Source organism: Ixodes scapularis, unplaced genomic scaffold, assembly GCF_016920785.2.
Source record: "Ixodes scapularis isolate PalLabHiFi unplaced genomic scaffold, ASM1692078v2 PGA_scaffold0__279_contigs__length_252992795, whole genome shotgun sequence".
Taxonomy (NCBI): Eukaryota; Metazoa; Arthropoda; class Arachnida; order Ixodida; family Ixodidae; genus Ixodes; species Ixodes scapularis.
In genome coordinates, this window is record NW_024609835.1 from 242838048 (window position 1) to 242853990 (window position 15943).

The 15943-nt window shown below is 47.7% G+C and overlaps 1 protein-coding gene across 1 annotated transcript; it reads left to right on the forward strand.

The window, feature by feature from the left end:
- The first annotated feature begins 4882 nt into the window (after window positions 1–4882).
- Window positions 4883–6781, forward strand: LOC120845433. The gene is made up of 7 exons (XM_042294515.1): window positions 4883–4898; window positions 5115–5195; window positions 5367–5402; window positions 5541–5720; window positions 6190–6222; window positions 6300–6347; window positions 6638–6781. Exons 1-7 carry the CDS (start codon window positions 4883–4885, stop codon window positions 6685–6687), a joined length of 444 nt encoding a protein of 147 aa, XP_042150449.1. The 3' UTR covers window positions 6688–6781.
- The last annotated feature ends 9162 nt before the right edge of the window (window positions 6782–15943 follow it).

Consider the following 15943-nt stretch of genomic DNA (forward strand, 5'->3'; position numbering starts at 1 on the left):
AGGACGACATGGACCGTGAAAACACGGGAGAGTACTCCATGCAAATTCTAACGCTTAGCGGTAAACATTCATTGTTGGGCCTCGTTTAGGTTCTGTTTGCAGCTTGGGTGCTTCAATCAATTTTATTTTGCCCGGCCAGTAATGAACATACTATTGTATACTTGAAAAAAAAAAATGTATACTCATTCTTTTAAAATAATGATGTAGGAAAGGCAAAAGCGTAAAAAAATGTTTAAAATAGACCATTAAAATAGGCAAACTCAAAACAATAGTTAAAAGGAAGTGTCTGGAGTTCAGTCCAAACGGAACGATAGTCTCCGCTAAAGTTCCGTCTATGTTGGGTCTCTATAAAACGAGTGGTCAAAACTAGTTTTTGAAGCGGCGGCGTAGCGTAGTGGAAAGATGCCTGCTTTACACGCAGCGGGCCCGGGTCGAATTTGCAGTGTCTGCTTTATTTTTATTTTTAGAGCGCAGCTCTTAGGGGCCCGTTTCCGGCTTGAGCGGCGTCGCCGTCGCCGTCGGCGTAACCGCGCGGTGCATCATGGGAAATATCCCATAATGCACCGCGCGAGCCCCCCACCGGGGTCACGTGACTTCGTGGGGAGGCACGTGACCCCCCCCCCCCCCCCGAGGTCACGTGACCCCCCGAAGTCACGTGACTCCCCTGAGGTCACGTGACCCCCTCCTCGAGGTCACGTTACTCCCCTGAGGTCACGTGACCCCCTCCTCGAGGTCACGTGACCCCCGCCGATGTCACGTGACCCCCCGATGACGTCATCGACACTGATGACGTCACCGGCATCCACATCGTCATCGTCATCATCAGTGATGACGATGACGATGCGGATGCCGGTGACGTCATAAGTGATGATGACGATGACGATGTGGATGCTGGTGACGTCATCAGTGATGATGACGATGACGATGTGGATGCCGGTGACGTCATCAGTGATGATGACATCAATGATGATGACGTCATCAGTGACGATGACGATCTGGATGCCGGTGACGTCATCAGTGATGATGACGATGTGGATGCCGGTGACGTCATCAGTGATGACGTCATCAGTGATGATGACGATGACGATGCGGATGCCGGTGACGTCATCAGTGATGATGACGATGTGGATGCCGGTGACGTCATCAGTGATGATGACGATGACGATGTGGATGCCGGTGACGTCATCGGTGATGATGACGATGACGATGTGGATGCCGGTGACGTTACCGACATCCGCATCGTCATCATCACTGATGACGAAATCAGTGACGTCATTGATGTCGTCACCGGCATCCGCATCGTCATCATCACTGATGACGTCGTCAGCGACGTCACTGATGACGTCACCGACATTCGCATCGTCATCGTCATCATCACTGGTGAAGTCATCAGTGACGTCACTAATGACGTCATCAGTGACGTCAGTGATGACATCATCGGCATTGGGGGTCAGGTGACCCCCCAAGGTCACGTAACCCCCCCTGGTTAGTCTAACCCCCCCCCAGCGCCCTTCCCTCCTCCTCCTCAAGAGCTGCGCTCCAATTCGGCGTTACAAGGAGTTGTAAGCGGCTTTCACTTTTTTTTTCTTGAGCATTTTTTTTTTCATTGTTGTACATTTGCCGATATTGTGAGAAATTTCTTTTTTACAATTATCACTGAAAAAATGAATGCATGTCGTCAATGAAACTTTGCTGAACTAAATGGCATGGGACTCCCTTTCCGGGGGTGCAAGAGGGGAACAGCGGGCTTGGGTCACTGGCTGGACGCCGCAAAGCAGCGAATACGAAGGGCCAAGCGGGTTAGTAAGTTTGTAACTAGCAGCCACAGACTGTCGCCGAGAAGCGGCGTGAGTGTGGGTCAACGCGATCCCAAGTAGTACACGTACCGTCCGAAAAGGGTGACCCAAATGGCACGAGCTCTCCGCGTTCCAGACGAAACTCTAGAGGCGACTATCGTTCCGTCTGGACGAAACGCTAGCCACACCATAGTTAAAATAGGAGAGACAGAGACAAGCTGTATATTTACTATTCTTTTATTTTCATTAGGACACAGACAACTAACTTTATTAGTGACACACTAACTCGAAAACAATAAAACAAAGGAAAAGTCCAGAAACATGAAAGGTCTAAATACTTGTCAAAAACAATATCAATGCAGTGTATGCTCATATCTGCCACAATTTATTAACACAAGTAGACCAAAAATTGCTGAAGCCAGTTGCAGACGAGTCTTATACAAGTGATGATTCAATGTTATACAAACCAGAAGGATGAAGACAGAAGCAAATGCAGCTAGTTTTTTAGGGACATGCACACAGTTCAGTAGCAAATAAAGAATCAATGATGATGATTAGAAGTTTATTGGCGCAGCAGCAACGAGGGCCATAATGCGCCAAACTTAACTTATTTAGAGCATATTATAACAAAAGTTTACTTTGAGGCTACATATTTACAGATGGTATAAATATCCAGTTTGTTTTAAAAAGTCTAATGGCGCGTTCACACTGGAAGTGGATCCGCGTTCGCAAACCGGATCCGCGCGTTCTCAACCGCAAAGCGGCTGAGATCGAGCGGTTGGGGCGCGTTTTTGCCAACCGCTTCGGGACCGATTTCTCCCAACCGCTGTCCCGAACCGCAAAAGGCAACCAATCACAACGCGACACTGAGGCTGACGTCACGTCAGCATCTCGGGATCTCATTCCAACATGGCTCCCGTCGCGAGTACCGTCGCCAAATCGGCTAAGCCTAACGCAAAAAAAAAGTCGACGAATGTGAGGACTGATGTTCTTTTGGATGTAATCAAACAATACCCCGTCTTGTACGACAAGAGACATCCACAATTTAAGGATATCAAGTATAAAGATGAAGTGTGGACGATGCTCGGCGAGAACCTGGGAGGGGTACCTGGTACGTACCATTTTCATTTCACGAAAGTTACGCGCGTCAAAGTGAAGGACAACTTTTTCCGAATATATGATTCAACTGAACAACCCGATCGTACTCGCTTGTATACGCCGAGCGTGATCTGGGCTTCTGGGCCTGCTTGCTAGAATCAGCATGGCTGTTTGAAGAAAGCTTGCCAAGCGTTTGCGACTCGGCTTCACGTGCCACTCGGCTCGTGCACTAGCTTTGGCGGTGCTTTCTTGAGACGCTGATTATAGCAACTGGGACGGCGTGCTTGAATCGGCGTCTCGGCCGAGTGAAGAAAGCCTGCTGAAGCCTGGGGCGCGCGAGCGCTTGAGACACGACTGGCCACTCCGCTCGTGAGCTAGCTCTGACGGTGCTTTCTTGTGACGCGGATTATAGACCCATCAGAGAAAAAAGTGCCACCTGTCGTACGCAACAGCAACTAGTGGCAGCCGCCATGCTGCAGGATAGTGCACGCCGCTGCATACGCTGCGTTGGCCGTAGACGCTAGTCAATTCCTGCCCACGATACCAACGTACTGCTGCGTACCCCTCTGTAAGCAGAGTGGGTATCTGGAAGAGTCCGGCAATAAGGTAAGTATTCGGAAATGTACTCGTTATCGGTTGACAACGGCGCAGCCGCGTTGAACGTTTCCCTGCTGAAGTGCAAAAACGGAACACGAACCGTTTTCACGCTACGCTTCTTTGGGTGTTTGAGTCAGGTGTTTTTAATCTCACTTTGTTGCGTTTGGAGGTAGAGTTTTCAAGTTTCAGCTAGCTTGAAGAAATCAAGGCGTCAAATACAAATATAATGTTGCTCGTGGTATCGCTTGTGGACGTGACAACTTCGCGAGCGCCTAGCTTCAGGTATGCACGAGCTCGCGGTGCTTCAAACTTGCGCGTGTAAATTATATGTTAAGTAGGCATGAAGCCATACGACCTGACGCTTTAAGCTGCCTGTAGCGCAGACATCTGTGCAGCGCGTGCTTTATGCAAAGCAACATGCACGCGCTTGCAACTTCTGCTTCACTGCCAAATTTGCTGCTCTACATTTCCCAACTCTAAAATCCCCCTCAAGAAAAAGGGACTCGACGTATCAAGTAGGAACTTGTGTCGAATACGTCCTTTACTGGTTAACTTGCGCATTGAAATGTTAGGTCTTAATTCCAAGCAAAAAAATGCGATTTGACGAGTCAAGCGATGGCACAAGCGACGAAAGTCGGCTACGAGCAACGAAAATGTTTCACTGTCGCTTGTCGCGTCGCTTGGTTTGGGATTTCTAGAAAACGACGCTCCTCGCCTTGGTCGCTCGCTCGTCGCGTTTATGCGGTGTGCTTCATCGCGCGACTGTCCGAGCGACAGCGAAGCGGGACCCCTGCGCCTGTTTTGTCGCACATCCGGAGAGTACTGGCGACTTCTAACTGCAGCCCGTAAATTATAACCGGTTCCTATTATTTTTTGATGACATGTTTGATGTCGTAACTACAAAGATCTTAGTAATTACCTTTTTCTTGCGTAGTTGGCCTTTATAGATGCTGCGACCACGAACACCTCAACGAGAAAGTTGTAACTTCTGTCGAATTGTCGTTTCGAGTCCGATCGGCTCTTGAAGAAGCGATATACCTCATAATCTTTGACGGCTGGGAGCTGGGAAAGGTCGTTCACCCAACCCATGATCGGGAAAACGCTACCTGCAGCCATACAGAGGCTAAGGGATCGACGAAACAAGAACGCTACAGTCAAAACAACCATGCCGGCCGCAACAGGGTCCTTCCCAATGGCGCCGGCCGCCCAATGTTGTTGGACTCGTTCAGCGGATTTTCGCTGTTGCCAGATTTTTTGAAAGGGGTCTATAAGCAAGTTGGTCCTGGTCGTGCCCCGAAAACCGCTCACGTTCCATTAGAAGTCTCAAATAAGTAAACACATGTTCTTGAATTGTGAATTCTGAACATCCCTCCTTCTAGTGCGACGCAAATATGTCAGTATTCAGCTGTTCGAGGGCATTCGCCCAGATATATTTTCTTACGAGAACGTGTTGGACCGGACATTTGCTTACTTCAGGCAATACTCGCGCTGCCAACCCAGGTTAACGCTTTCAGCCTGCAAAAATAAATAGAACATGGCCTCACCCATTATTCAATCGTTTTTTTTTACAGCCAGTCACGGTTTGCTGTTAGAACTTAATGAATGACCGTTTCATTTCTGCAGGTGTGGACCTCGTCAACAAGTTCAAAAACGCTAAAGACACGTACCAAAAACACAAGAACAAGATAACATGCTCCATGAAAAGTGGAGCGGGAGCAGCCCAGGTCGGAAAAATAACATGGCCTCACTTTATAGATGATGGAGATCATGGAACCAGTCTCCCCCAATCCAATGTATGTAGCCATGCCTCTTATGAAATCAATGTTAATTTTATAACTGAGAAGTTCTATATTATTACTCCCCATGCAATTTCAGACTTCACACAAACCTGGAGTTTGATAAAGAGGAAAGGTTAGTCACACAAACCTTTTAAATAGATAAAATTAAAAGGAAATTCAAGAAACACTTAACGAAGCGAGACATCTTGCATTGACCCTTTGTTTAAAAATTTTTTCTTGAATATTCATACAACAAAAAGTAACCGAAAAGATGAACAAAGTAGTTATGTTTCACATGTGTTTGTTGTCATTCAACGATTTATTATTGTGGTGCTCAAAACAGCAGTGGCGCCACCACCACCAGCAGTGGTGAATCCAGCAGTGGTGCCACCAGCAGTAGTGCCAGCACCAGCGGTGCCACCAGCAGCGGTGGACATCTGGGGTGTGGAAGGTGGGTCCCAAGTGTTTCAGTGCCCTGCTGAAAGCTACCGTTGATATAGTTTGATGGCCGAATGCCTTTTTAGGGCGCAGCTCTTAGGGGCCCGTTCCCGGCTTGAGCGGCGTTGGCGTCGGCGTAACCAAGGTCATCCCAAGGTCACGTGACCCCCCGAGGTCACGTGACCACCCCCCGGGGTCACGTGACCACCCCCCGGGGTCACGTGACCCCCCCGCCGAGGTCACGTGCACTGATGACGTCACCGGCATCCGCATCGTCATCGTCATCATCACTGATGACGTCATCAGTGACGTCACTGATGACATCATCGGCATCGTCACGTGACCCCCCAAGGTCACGTGACCCCCCCCCCAGGTCACTTCACCCCCCCCCCCCCCCAGTACCCTTCCCTCCTCCTCCTCAAGAGCTGCGCTCTAATTCGGTCTTACAGGGAGTTGTAAACGGCTTTCACTTTTTCTTCAAGGAATACTCGGCACGATGACAGCGAGATGGAGTCGTGAGTTGACATTAGGATCATTTTATTAAAGCCGCACAACCTTGCATCAAAGCTTCATTGCATTTACTCTTTGGCAGGCCTGCTGACAGCATTCTGCCAAACCTTGCGGAGCAAGACGGCCCAGTGTAAGCCTCACTTTTCTAATCTAAGTTTGTTCTGCCTGCCAAAGGTTTGGCCTAATCTTGAATTTCATAATTTGCATAGGAAGTTAAAACTAAAGTCAGAAGCCATTACACAACATTAACACAGGGGATATATACATATGGGAAATAAAACGAGCTGCTGTTCTGTCCTCTTCACTCAAACAAATGCAGGCAAAAAGAGGAGCCAAGAGACCAGCAGCAACTGATCAACAAAGCAAGGTGAACAATCTCTAGTTATTATAAAACTGTTTTACACTATTTCGTTCCATCAGGCCACATTCAAGCGGATCCAACATGCAGGACCCTGTTGGCACCTGCGTAAATCTTTTGGAGGAGATATGGGAGAGGCGTGCGAGGAAGGCAGGTGGCCCCGAAGATCCAGTTCATCACTTCTGTGCGTCCCTTGCCGGGAGAATAAGAACCCTCCATGAGACAAAACAAATTGAAATAATGCATGACATTGAGGACCTGATGTACAAAGCTCAGCGGGAGCACTTCTACGGCCCAGACTACTGAGTGCCAAACTAATAAAGTGTGAAAGAGAGACTTCTTGTTCTAAGTCAGTTGTCACAAGGCCCCATGACCATCTTGTCTTGCCAGGGGACAGCACCTCCAGTCACAAAATGGTGGGCAAGCTTGTCCCGCATCTCGTATGCCTCCCTGCAAATAAAACAACCTCAAATATCAAATCAAGGAAATGATTGAAGATGTTTCAAATAGACTGAAACAAGTCGTAACGCTGACGCCATTCTGGCAAAATGGCGGCCTTCCCACGCGAGCCAATCAGCCGGCGGCGCAAGGCGTGAGCGCATGTGCAAGAACTCCCGGCTGCTTCCCAGCTGAGTGGGACGACGCGTAGCCTCAACAATGATTTTCGCCTACAATTGTTGCGTCAAAATGGTGGTCGTCTCCTCTTTGCTTCCTTCTTTCTCTCTCACTCCTTCAGCACTCTCCTCGCTTCCCTTCACTTTTCTCCTCTCCAGCACCTTCGTCGCCACACCCAATGGCCAGGCTCTCCTCATATACGGCTCTGGCTGTGGAGGAGTGTGTACTGCGGCGAAGCAAGACGCAAAATCGCGATGCCGACTTTATCAATGCTATTAATGTAAAGGTGCAGGCACGGTGGACAAAATAAACTATAATAATCCATTCCCCAGGGATTATTATCGTACATGAGTACTGCACGCTTTTCGCTTCTCTGCGGTACACCAGTGCCTGGTGAAAAGCGCACTCAAAGAGACTAATCGACCCTCCACCAGTACGGACGATGAACATGGTAATTCGTGCGAAACTTCCGAGTACTGTCAGTCTTTCGTAAGAAATGCAATGGAATAGTATGTCATTTGAGTCGACAAAGAAAACATTTTGAAAACTCGCACAGCATATTGTATCGGTTCACTTGAGCGGTGAGGCCGGAGTTATTTGACTTTCAGTAATATTAAGGTGAAATAAAGTTTAGACGCAACGTTGGCGCAGATTCCCCCAGTTTCGGCAAAATGTAGCAGGGTAAGCGGCGCAGTTTGGCACAAATGGTGCAGCAATCACATCGCTGATATTGATGTGGCCCATTTCCAATGACTCGCATTGTTTTCTTAGCCACTGAAAACTGCTTCATTGCCTCTACTAGCCTGACACAAATAAACACAACTGTAGTAACATACCGAGTAAAATTAAACATACTTGGCTGAATTGTAGCCTCTTCTGGGGATGCCTCGCAGTCCAGCGTTCTTGCTGGCTGCGTCCCTTCTCCACGTGCCCTCAGTTGTTCGACCTTCCCAGTCCTCCTGGTCGGCTGTGCCAGAAGGGCAGTAGGCGGCAGCCGATGCTTCAGACTCCTTTAGCAAAAAATTGTGGAGGACAACGCAGGCTGCAACAATCTTGTCAGTATTCACCTCGCTTGCCCTGAAGGGTCTTCTCAATATTCGCCACCTCTGAGCGAGAATTTCAAACGTGTTCTCTATGACTCTCCTGCCACGGCTCAAGCGGTAATTAAAAATCTTCCGTCGCCGCGCCTCAACTCCCTTTTCTTTCCTTGGTCACTTGCGTCACCTTCATCATCTGGAAGCTGGTCATCCACTCCATCGTCTTGTGGTTCTTCATTGGACGGCTCTGAGGCAGAAGGTTGAGCGTCTTCAGCTCTTGCAGTGAGGCCTGTAATGTTAGAGCCAATATCTTAGCAAAGGAGCTGTGAAGTCTTCAAGAAAGGGCACCTCGAATGTGGTAATGTGAAGTTGCGTGAGCATGATACAAAGGAGGATAAAAGTGTAAATGAAAACTTTCTATAAGTTTTTAATCTTTCCTAATAACCAAACTAAGAAGCTGCTAAAGATCATTCCAGACAAAGAGTGCATGTTGTAACATTGTCATAATGAATAAAGGTCATGCAATTAAAATGTCATTTAAATTCCCAATAACGAGATAATATTTGGTGGGTAGCTTTGAGAGTATTTTAGAAATAGAACTAAGTGTTTCAATCATGGAAATGATTGAAACACAAATGATCCTTTAAAGCTTCAAGTATCGCGGCTGCTGAATAGTAATGAGGCGCTAAGGTTTGTGCATCACTAATTCTGGTAGTTGCACATATAGTGCCTACTAATCTTACAAATACTGCTGCTTGTGTGGCCAAATTGCTACATTTGTGGAAATATAATAAAAGAAATTGTGCATAACACGGACGAGAACAAAAACACAGAGTTATAGGCTTTATAGGCTGGACTGTTTTCTGCAATCAAGCCAAAACAACATTTTTATATCGCTTGCACGTGATGTCCTCGCACTGCAGCAATAGTCATTCCTACTTGTTCTGGCTGCGAGAAAAAAATTGGTGGTGCGAAAGCATAAGCTGCACAGGGTACATGCACAATGGCAAGGTTTTTCACGATGCCCACTGATGTTGATTGATTGATTGATTGATTACGGGCTTTATGGCGCAAAGCTACTATGGCCATACTGCGCCAAGCTTGTTTAGTTGGGACATACTCGGGTCTTTTTTATATGAATTACCGAAAAGAGGTTCATATGACAAGGTTAAAATTAATAGAGTTAAAATTACAACTCTAGTAGGAAGCCGGTTTTTCTTAAGTAATTTATGATACGATCAAATGGTACTATAGGAGTCTCGCCAATTAGCAGCGCTGGGTGAAAAGGAATCTGGTGGGAAAAAAACTCGAGGAAATGTGTACGTCGTTCTTGCTCAAGCCCTGGGCACAGCCACAAAATGTGTAAAATTGTCAAACGCTCCCCACATTCATCACACAGGGGTGGGGCTTCCCCCCTGAGCAGATGTTTGTGGGTGAGGAAGGAATGTCCAATTCTAAGACGACACAAAAGAACTTCAAGGCGGCGGGTTTTGTGGGATGCACTCTCCCATATACCAAGAGCTGGTTTAATCCTGCGAAGTTTGTTTTCGCATTCCAGACTCCACTCCGATTGCCATAGCCGGAAAACTGATGATTTCACCAAGGGCTTCATGTCTTGAAATGGAATCTGTGAGGTGGTTGGCAGTAGGTGCTTAGAGCTCGTGGCCAATTCGTCTGCTCTTTCATTACCTAGGATCCCCACATGGCTAGGCACCCAGCAGAATTTTATGTCTCGGCCAAGCCGCAGACCACATTGTACCTTAGATCGGACAAGTTGTGCCAGTCTATTTTTACTTCCCTTTATTGAGCAAAGTGTGGTGAGCACACTTTGAGGGTCCACGAATAAAATAGATTTCATTGTCTTGCTGATGAGGATATATTCCAAGGCCATCAACACTGCATAGAGCTCTGCCGTGTAAATACTTGCACATTCCTTGAGACGCTGAGCCTTACTGAATCCTTCAGAGTAAACTGCTGATCCTACAAAATGCGATGTTTTAGCACCATCGGTATAAAATTGGGAGTAGTTATCATACTTCTTCTGCACCTCAAGAAATTCTTGTTGAATCACCACAGGGGGGACGTTATGTTTATTAAATCTAGTAAAATACCAATCGCAAAAGACGGGCAACGTACTCCACGGAGCTTCATTTTCACCCTTCTGCAAAAGGTCGGTCTCGTCAAGGGTGAGGTCAAGAGATGTACAAATGCCCTCAAGGCAAAGACTTAAAGGCGGTACAACCCTGGGCTTATGTTCGAAAAGACGAGCAAACCGAGAATGTTGCAAGGCACCATAAGTTGGGTGATTTGGATAGGACAAAATTCTGGAAGCATAAGTCACAGCAAGATAACGTCGTCTGTGCCTAAGTGACATCTGATTAGATTCAGCGTACAAGCTAGGAATGGGCGATGTGCGGAAGGCACCTGTAGCGAGCCTTAAACCGAGATGATGCACAGGATCCAACATTTTAAGTGCAGAAGGCCTCGCTGAGTCGTAAACTATAGCACCATAGTCCAGACGTGACCGGATAAGGGAGTTGTACAGGCGTAGCAGACATATTCTGTCGGATCCCCATGACTTGTGCGCTAAGACTTTAAGAATATTAGCTGATTTAAGGCACTTCTTCTTCAGGTTCTTCAGGTGGGAAACGAAGTTTAACTTTTTATCAAAGGTTATGCCCAAAAATTTATGCTCCGTTTTTACACTAATAGGAACCCTGTTTAGTGTCAGTTCTGGATCTAGAAACAGCCCCCGACGCAGAGAAAATGGCACGCAGATAGTCTTCTCAGCTGAAAACTTAAACCCATTTTCGTCAGCCCACTTACTAATTCTGTTGATGGTAAGCTGCAGTTGCCGCTCACAGCTAGACAAATTACAAGAAGAGGCAGAGATGTGAATATCATCCACGTAGAGGGAGTATGAAACGGAAGGTGGAATTACCTTTGACAACGAGTTTATCTTTACGGCAAACAAGGAGACACTCAGTACACCTCCTTGCGGAACACCATTTTCCTGGACATACTGGTCGGATAGTGTGGTGCCGAGTCGAACTTGAAAGGAGCGACCTGTCAGAAAACTGCTTATACACCGCAACATGCGACCACGCACCCCAGAGGCATATAAATCATGAAGGATACCATACCGCCATGTCGTATCATATGCTTTCTCCAGGTCGAAGAAAACAGAGACACAATGTTGCCTATTTATGAAAGCTTCACGTATTGTTGTTTCCAGGCGGACTATGTGGTCCAAAGTAGAGCGCCCTTCTCAAAAACCACATTGGTTATTAGCAAAGAAGTGGTTATGCTCCAAAATATAAATTAACCGCCCATTAATGAGGCGTTCAAAGGTTTTGCCAAGGCAACTCGTTAACGCGATTGGACGATAACTACGGGGGTCCGAAGGGTCCTTCCCAGCTTTCAGCAAAGGAATTACATGCGCCTGTTTCCACATTTGAGGAAAGTAGCCTGCTTCCCACAGATAGTTAAAAAAATCTAGTAGTGTGTTGAGCGATTCTCGAGACAGTTGACGGAGCATTTCATAGTGGATTCCATCAGGGCCCGGAGCCGACCTCTTCTTGGAGCCCAGAGCCACCTCTAGTTCTTGCATTGTAAAAGGAGTGTTGTATGGCTCAGAGCTACAACCGGACATGGGTATACGGTGACATTCTGCATTTGCTTTAAAACGTTTAAATTCCGTCCGATAATTTCGGGAGCTGGAAACATTCTCGAAGTGCTGTCCAAGCACATTAGCCACATCTTTCAGCGAGTTAGCAGGGGAGCTAAATAGAGGAACAACAAAGCAACGGTAATCCCCTTTGATTTTTTTGTACCTATCCCAAACTTCCTTCTCTGAGACAAAACTATTTAGGGAGGAAATATACCTGGTCCAGGACTTCCACTTAGCTTTTCTCATAGTCCATCGGGCCTTTGCTTTTAGTCTTTTAAATTCTATCTTATTTGAAGGAGTAGGGTACCTCCGAAAGGTGTCCCATGCCCTATGCTGCTTTTTCCTTGCGGTGGCACAGTCTTCATTCCACCAAGGCCTACACCTCTTGGGTAAATTTTCGGAGGTGCGAGGAATGGCGTCTTGGGCGGCACTTATGATTTGCTCCGTAACATACACTGTCGCTTCTTCAGGTGACAAATTTGCTAGAACTGACGGGTCAAGCACTGCATCAAGTTTAAAGAGTGCCCAGTCGGCTTTGTCCAGTTTCCACCTAGGGGTTCGTTTTAAAATAGACGGCAGAGGAACGAGGCTTTCAATTACAACCGGGAAATGATCACTCCCAAAAGGGTTCTTTAAAACCTTCCAAGAAAAGCAGGGAAGTAATGAAGGTGATGAAATGGAGAGGTCGATGGATGTGAAGCAATTGTGAGTGGAACTATAAAACGTTGGTTCTTTCTTATTTAAAAGACATACGTCTGAGGACAATAAAAATCTTTCTACAACAGCGCCACGAGAGTCAAGGCGCTTACTGCCCCACATGGGACTGTGAGCATTAAAATCACCACAAATTAAAAAAGGCGTTGGGAGTTGCTGAACCAATCCTTGAAGTTCATGAAGATGCAGTTGACGATGAGGTGGCAAATACAAGGACACAACCGTAATGAGACGATCAGCAAGAACACGTACCGCAACAGCTTCTAGTGATGTACGCAAAGGAACTTCCACACATGCTATGCCACTCCGTACGACAATGGCAACACCACCTGAAGAGTGGTCTGAATCCCGATCCTTTCTAAAAACGCGGTGACGATTAAAAACATTTGTATGGGTGTTGTTAAGATATGTCTCCTGCAAGCACACAGCAATGGGCTGTAGCTCATCCAGAAAGAAATGAATGTCATCAATATTTTGCAGAAGACTTCTACAGTTCCACTGTATAAAACTATATGAGTTCATGTTAAAAACGGTTTAAAGTAACAACACAAGAAAAAAGGAAACCTGCCCTAAGTGCCCTGGGGCGGTTTGGGTGGGATTACTCGCGGATTGAGCTTTTTCTGGGATGACTTTTTAATAAGCCTTGCGTCATCAGGTGGGACCGAACAAGGGGGAGGAGGTTCACCAAGTTCCATCCGCTCCTCCTCAGGCGGAACGGCTGAGGGAGCAGCTGGTACGGGCACCTCCTTACGTGTCGAGGCCTCTCCTAAAGCCTTAAAACGAAAACTACCCTCCTTCTTCTTGGGAGGGGTCCGAGTGACCAAGGCAGGCACATCGTTCGATGGCCCGTCCTTTAGAATGGAAGAGGCACTAGTGCCTTCTCCCTGAGGCTGGTGTTGCCGCCTCTCCTCTTCTCTCCCATCCATTGGCACAGAGGCATCTCTTGCCTCTGCACCATCTGGAGGCCCCTGTGGTTTCTTCGGTTCCAACGACAAACGGAGTCGTGGAGCGAATCTTTGTGAGGCAGGGGGAGGTGGTGGAATCACCAGGTCATTAGGACAGACCTGGATTCCTACCGAAGACTTTGATGGCACACCCCCTGCACGTGCCACCAAAGAGTAAGAACCCTTCTGCAGGAAGGAGAATCGCTTCCTGGCTTCGGGGAATGAGATGTTCTCTTTCACTTTGAGTGTTATAATTTCTTTTTCTTGTTTCCATTTTTTGCACGATCGGGAATAAGCAGGGCGAGGTTCACCACAGTTGATACAGCAAGGTGCATTAGAGCAATTCTCTGCAGGGTGATCATTTTTGCCACACTTGGCACATGTTGTCTTCCCACGGCAGCTCTGTGCGCTATGGCCATATCTCTGGCAATGAAAGCAACGTTGAGGGTTTGCACATATGGCCGTACTCTACAGTTCAGATATCCGGCTTTCACTGATTCCGGAAGCGCCCTCAGCTCAAAAGTCAGAATGACATGCTTTGTCTTCACCTCTTGGCCGTCCCGTCGAAAAGAAATTCGTTTGGCAGCAATGACTCCTTGGTCACGAAGGCCATCAACAATTTCATCTTCGGGGGATTCTAGCAGGTCATCTTCTGATATTACGCCTTTTATAGTGTTCAAAGTGCGGTGGGGTGATACAGTAACCCTGTAGTCAGACACCACGTTGAGTGCCAGCAGGTCTAAGCTTTGTTGAGCGGTTACAACTTCAACGAGGAGATCTCCAATGGCATTTTTTTTGCTTTAAAATTTTTTCCGATTACAGATTCAAGAGTCTTAGAGACCAGGAACGGGGATAACTTGGATAAAGGTTTTTCCGTTTCGGAATGCATGACGAGAAATCGGGGAAACTTCTCCACGGGTGCAAATGCTTCTCTGACGTGTACTTCGGTCCGGACCCTTTTCAGGGCCCGATCAGGTTTTTGGTTTAGTTTAGAACCCATAAGAAATGGGAAGGCGTTCGGCATCTGTAGCGCACCACCCACCACGGAGCCCAACATGGGGATAGGTAATGCGCCATAGCAATAAGGGTTTTGCTGACGACATTACGCTATCAGTGCTACCAAGACACTATAACCTAGTGTGGGTCCAGACAAGAGGTCTATTGCCACCCAAGGTTAGCCCTTGCCGCCAAAGAGGGAAGAAAAAGGAGCAAGAGAAATGAGAAGGAAAAGAAGGAAACAGGACAGGTAAAAGTGAAAGATCGGAGGGGATAGTAGAAGAAAAGGCGACTAGACTGAATCATCCTGGCCGGGCCTTACCAGGACTCCCGTCTACGAGAAGCAGGGGCCGAAGTGGTGTATTGCCTCACCCGGGGGGCCCCGAAGGGTCCAAACCTACCCCGGGCTCGGCTCAACCACCAGGATGCCCTTTTCCTCGGACACGGGAAAGCCACGCACAGCCAGACGTGGGCGGGCGAACCCGCATGGCTCGGGGTCCGTGGAGACGCCACTCTCCAAACACCTGCTTTCACAGGTGCCCCCTGCGGGGATGCCCACTGATGTGACACGAGTGCAAGCCATGTATAGTCTATCTATCAGCACACTGTTTACGAACAAGCCCGCGTTTGCCCCCACCAGGTGTGCGCACTGTGCATGCGCAAAAACCAGAATCGCCCGAGACGAAGCACCAGCTGTTTACAGGACAGAGATAATGTCTTCATGCGAAGATACCATCTGCGAAGATTGCATTTGCATGGAGAATAGTGTTCTCGATCTGGCTATTCGCTATGTTATTTATGCTCAGTGCAATGATTGGCTGGATATGTGTTCTGTGGGAAAGTAGATGCAAAAGCCCTGTCCATAAATAGTGTGGCTATTACTCGAGTAAATACGGTATATTAGTGATACAGTATAGACCACTTACAACGTAACCGCTTATAGTGCAGGACCGGGTATAACGTGTTTTTTTTAAACCACCGGTTCGCCTCCCATAGAACTCCATGTAATTACATACCGCTTAAAACGCAGGCGCGCGAAGGGAAATACCGGTTATAGTGCGGTTTCTGGCACAGCCTGCCGACCACGCCGACGACCGGAGCAGCGAGCACGCTTCCCTGTGCGACACTAGATAACGGCGCTGACGGCGCGAGCCGCAAGCGTTGCGCAAGCGGCACTCGCGGGGCAAGGAGGTTGCTCGAAGAAGCGGGAGAAGCAAAGAGAGAGGCTTCAGGTGCCCTAGCGACGGAGGGACGCACGCACGTGTCGTTCACGTGCGTGCGTCCATCCGCTTCCTTGAAAACATCCAAAACAACCGCAACGACAGACCAATCGCAGGTCGAGAAGTGTTCGCGCGCGTCGCATGCCGGTCGCGGGCCGGCTGCTTCTCCGCA

Excerpts from the sequence above, each read along its gene's own strand:
- LOC120845433 (XM_042294515.1), top strand. Across the intron at positions 5,721-6,189 it reads GGACATCTGGGGTGTGGAAG|GAATACTCGGCACGATGACA; the intron begins GTGGGTCCCAAG and ends TTTTTCTTCAAG. Across the intron at positions 6,223-6,299 it reads GATGACAGCGAGATGGAGTC|GCCTGCTGACAGCATTCTGC; the intron begins GTGAGTTGACAT and ends ACTCTTTGGCAG.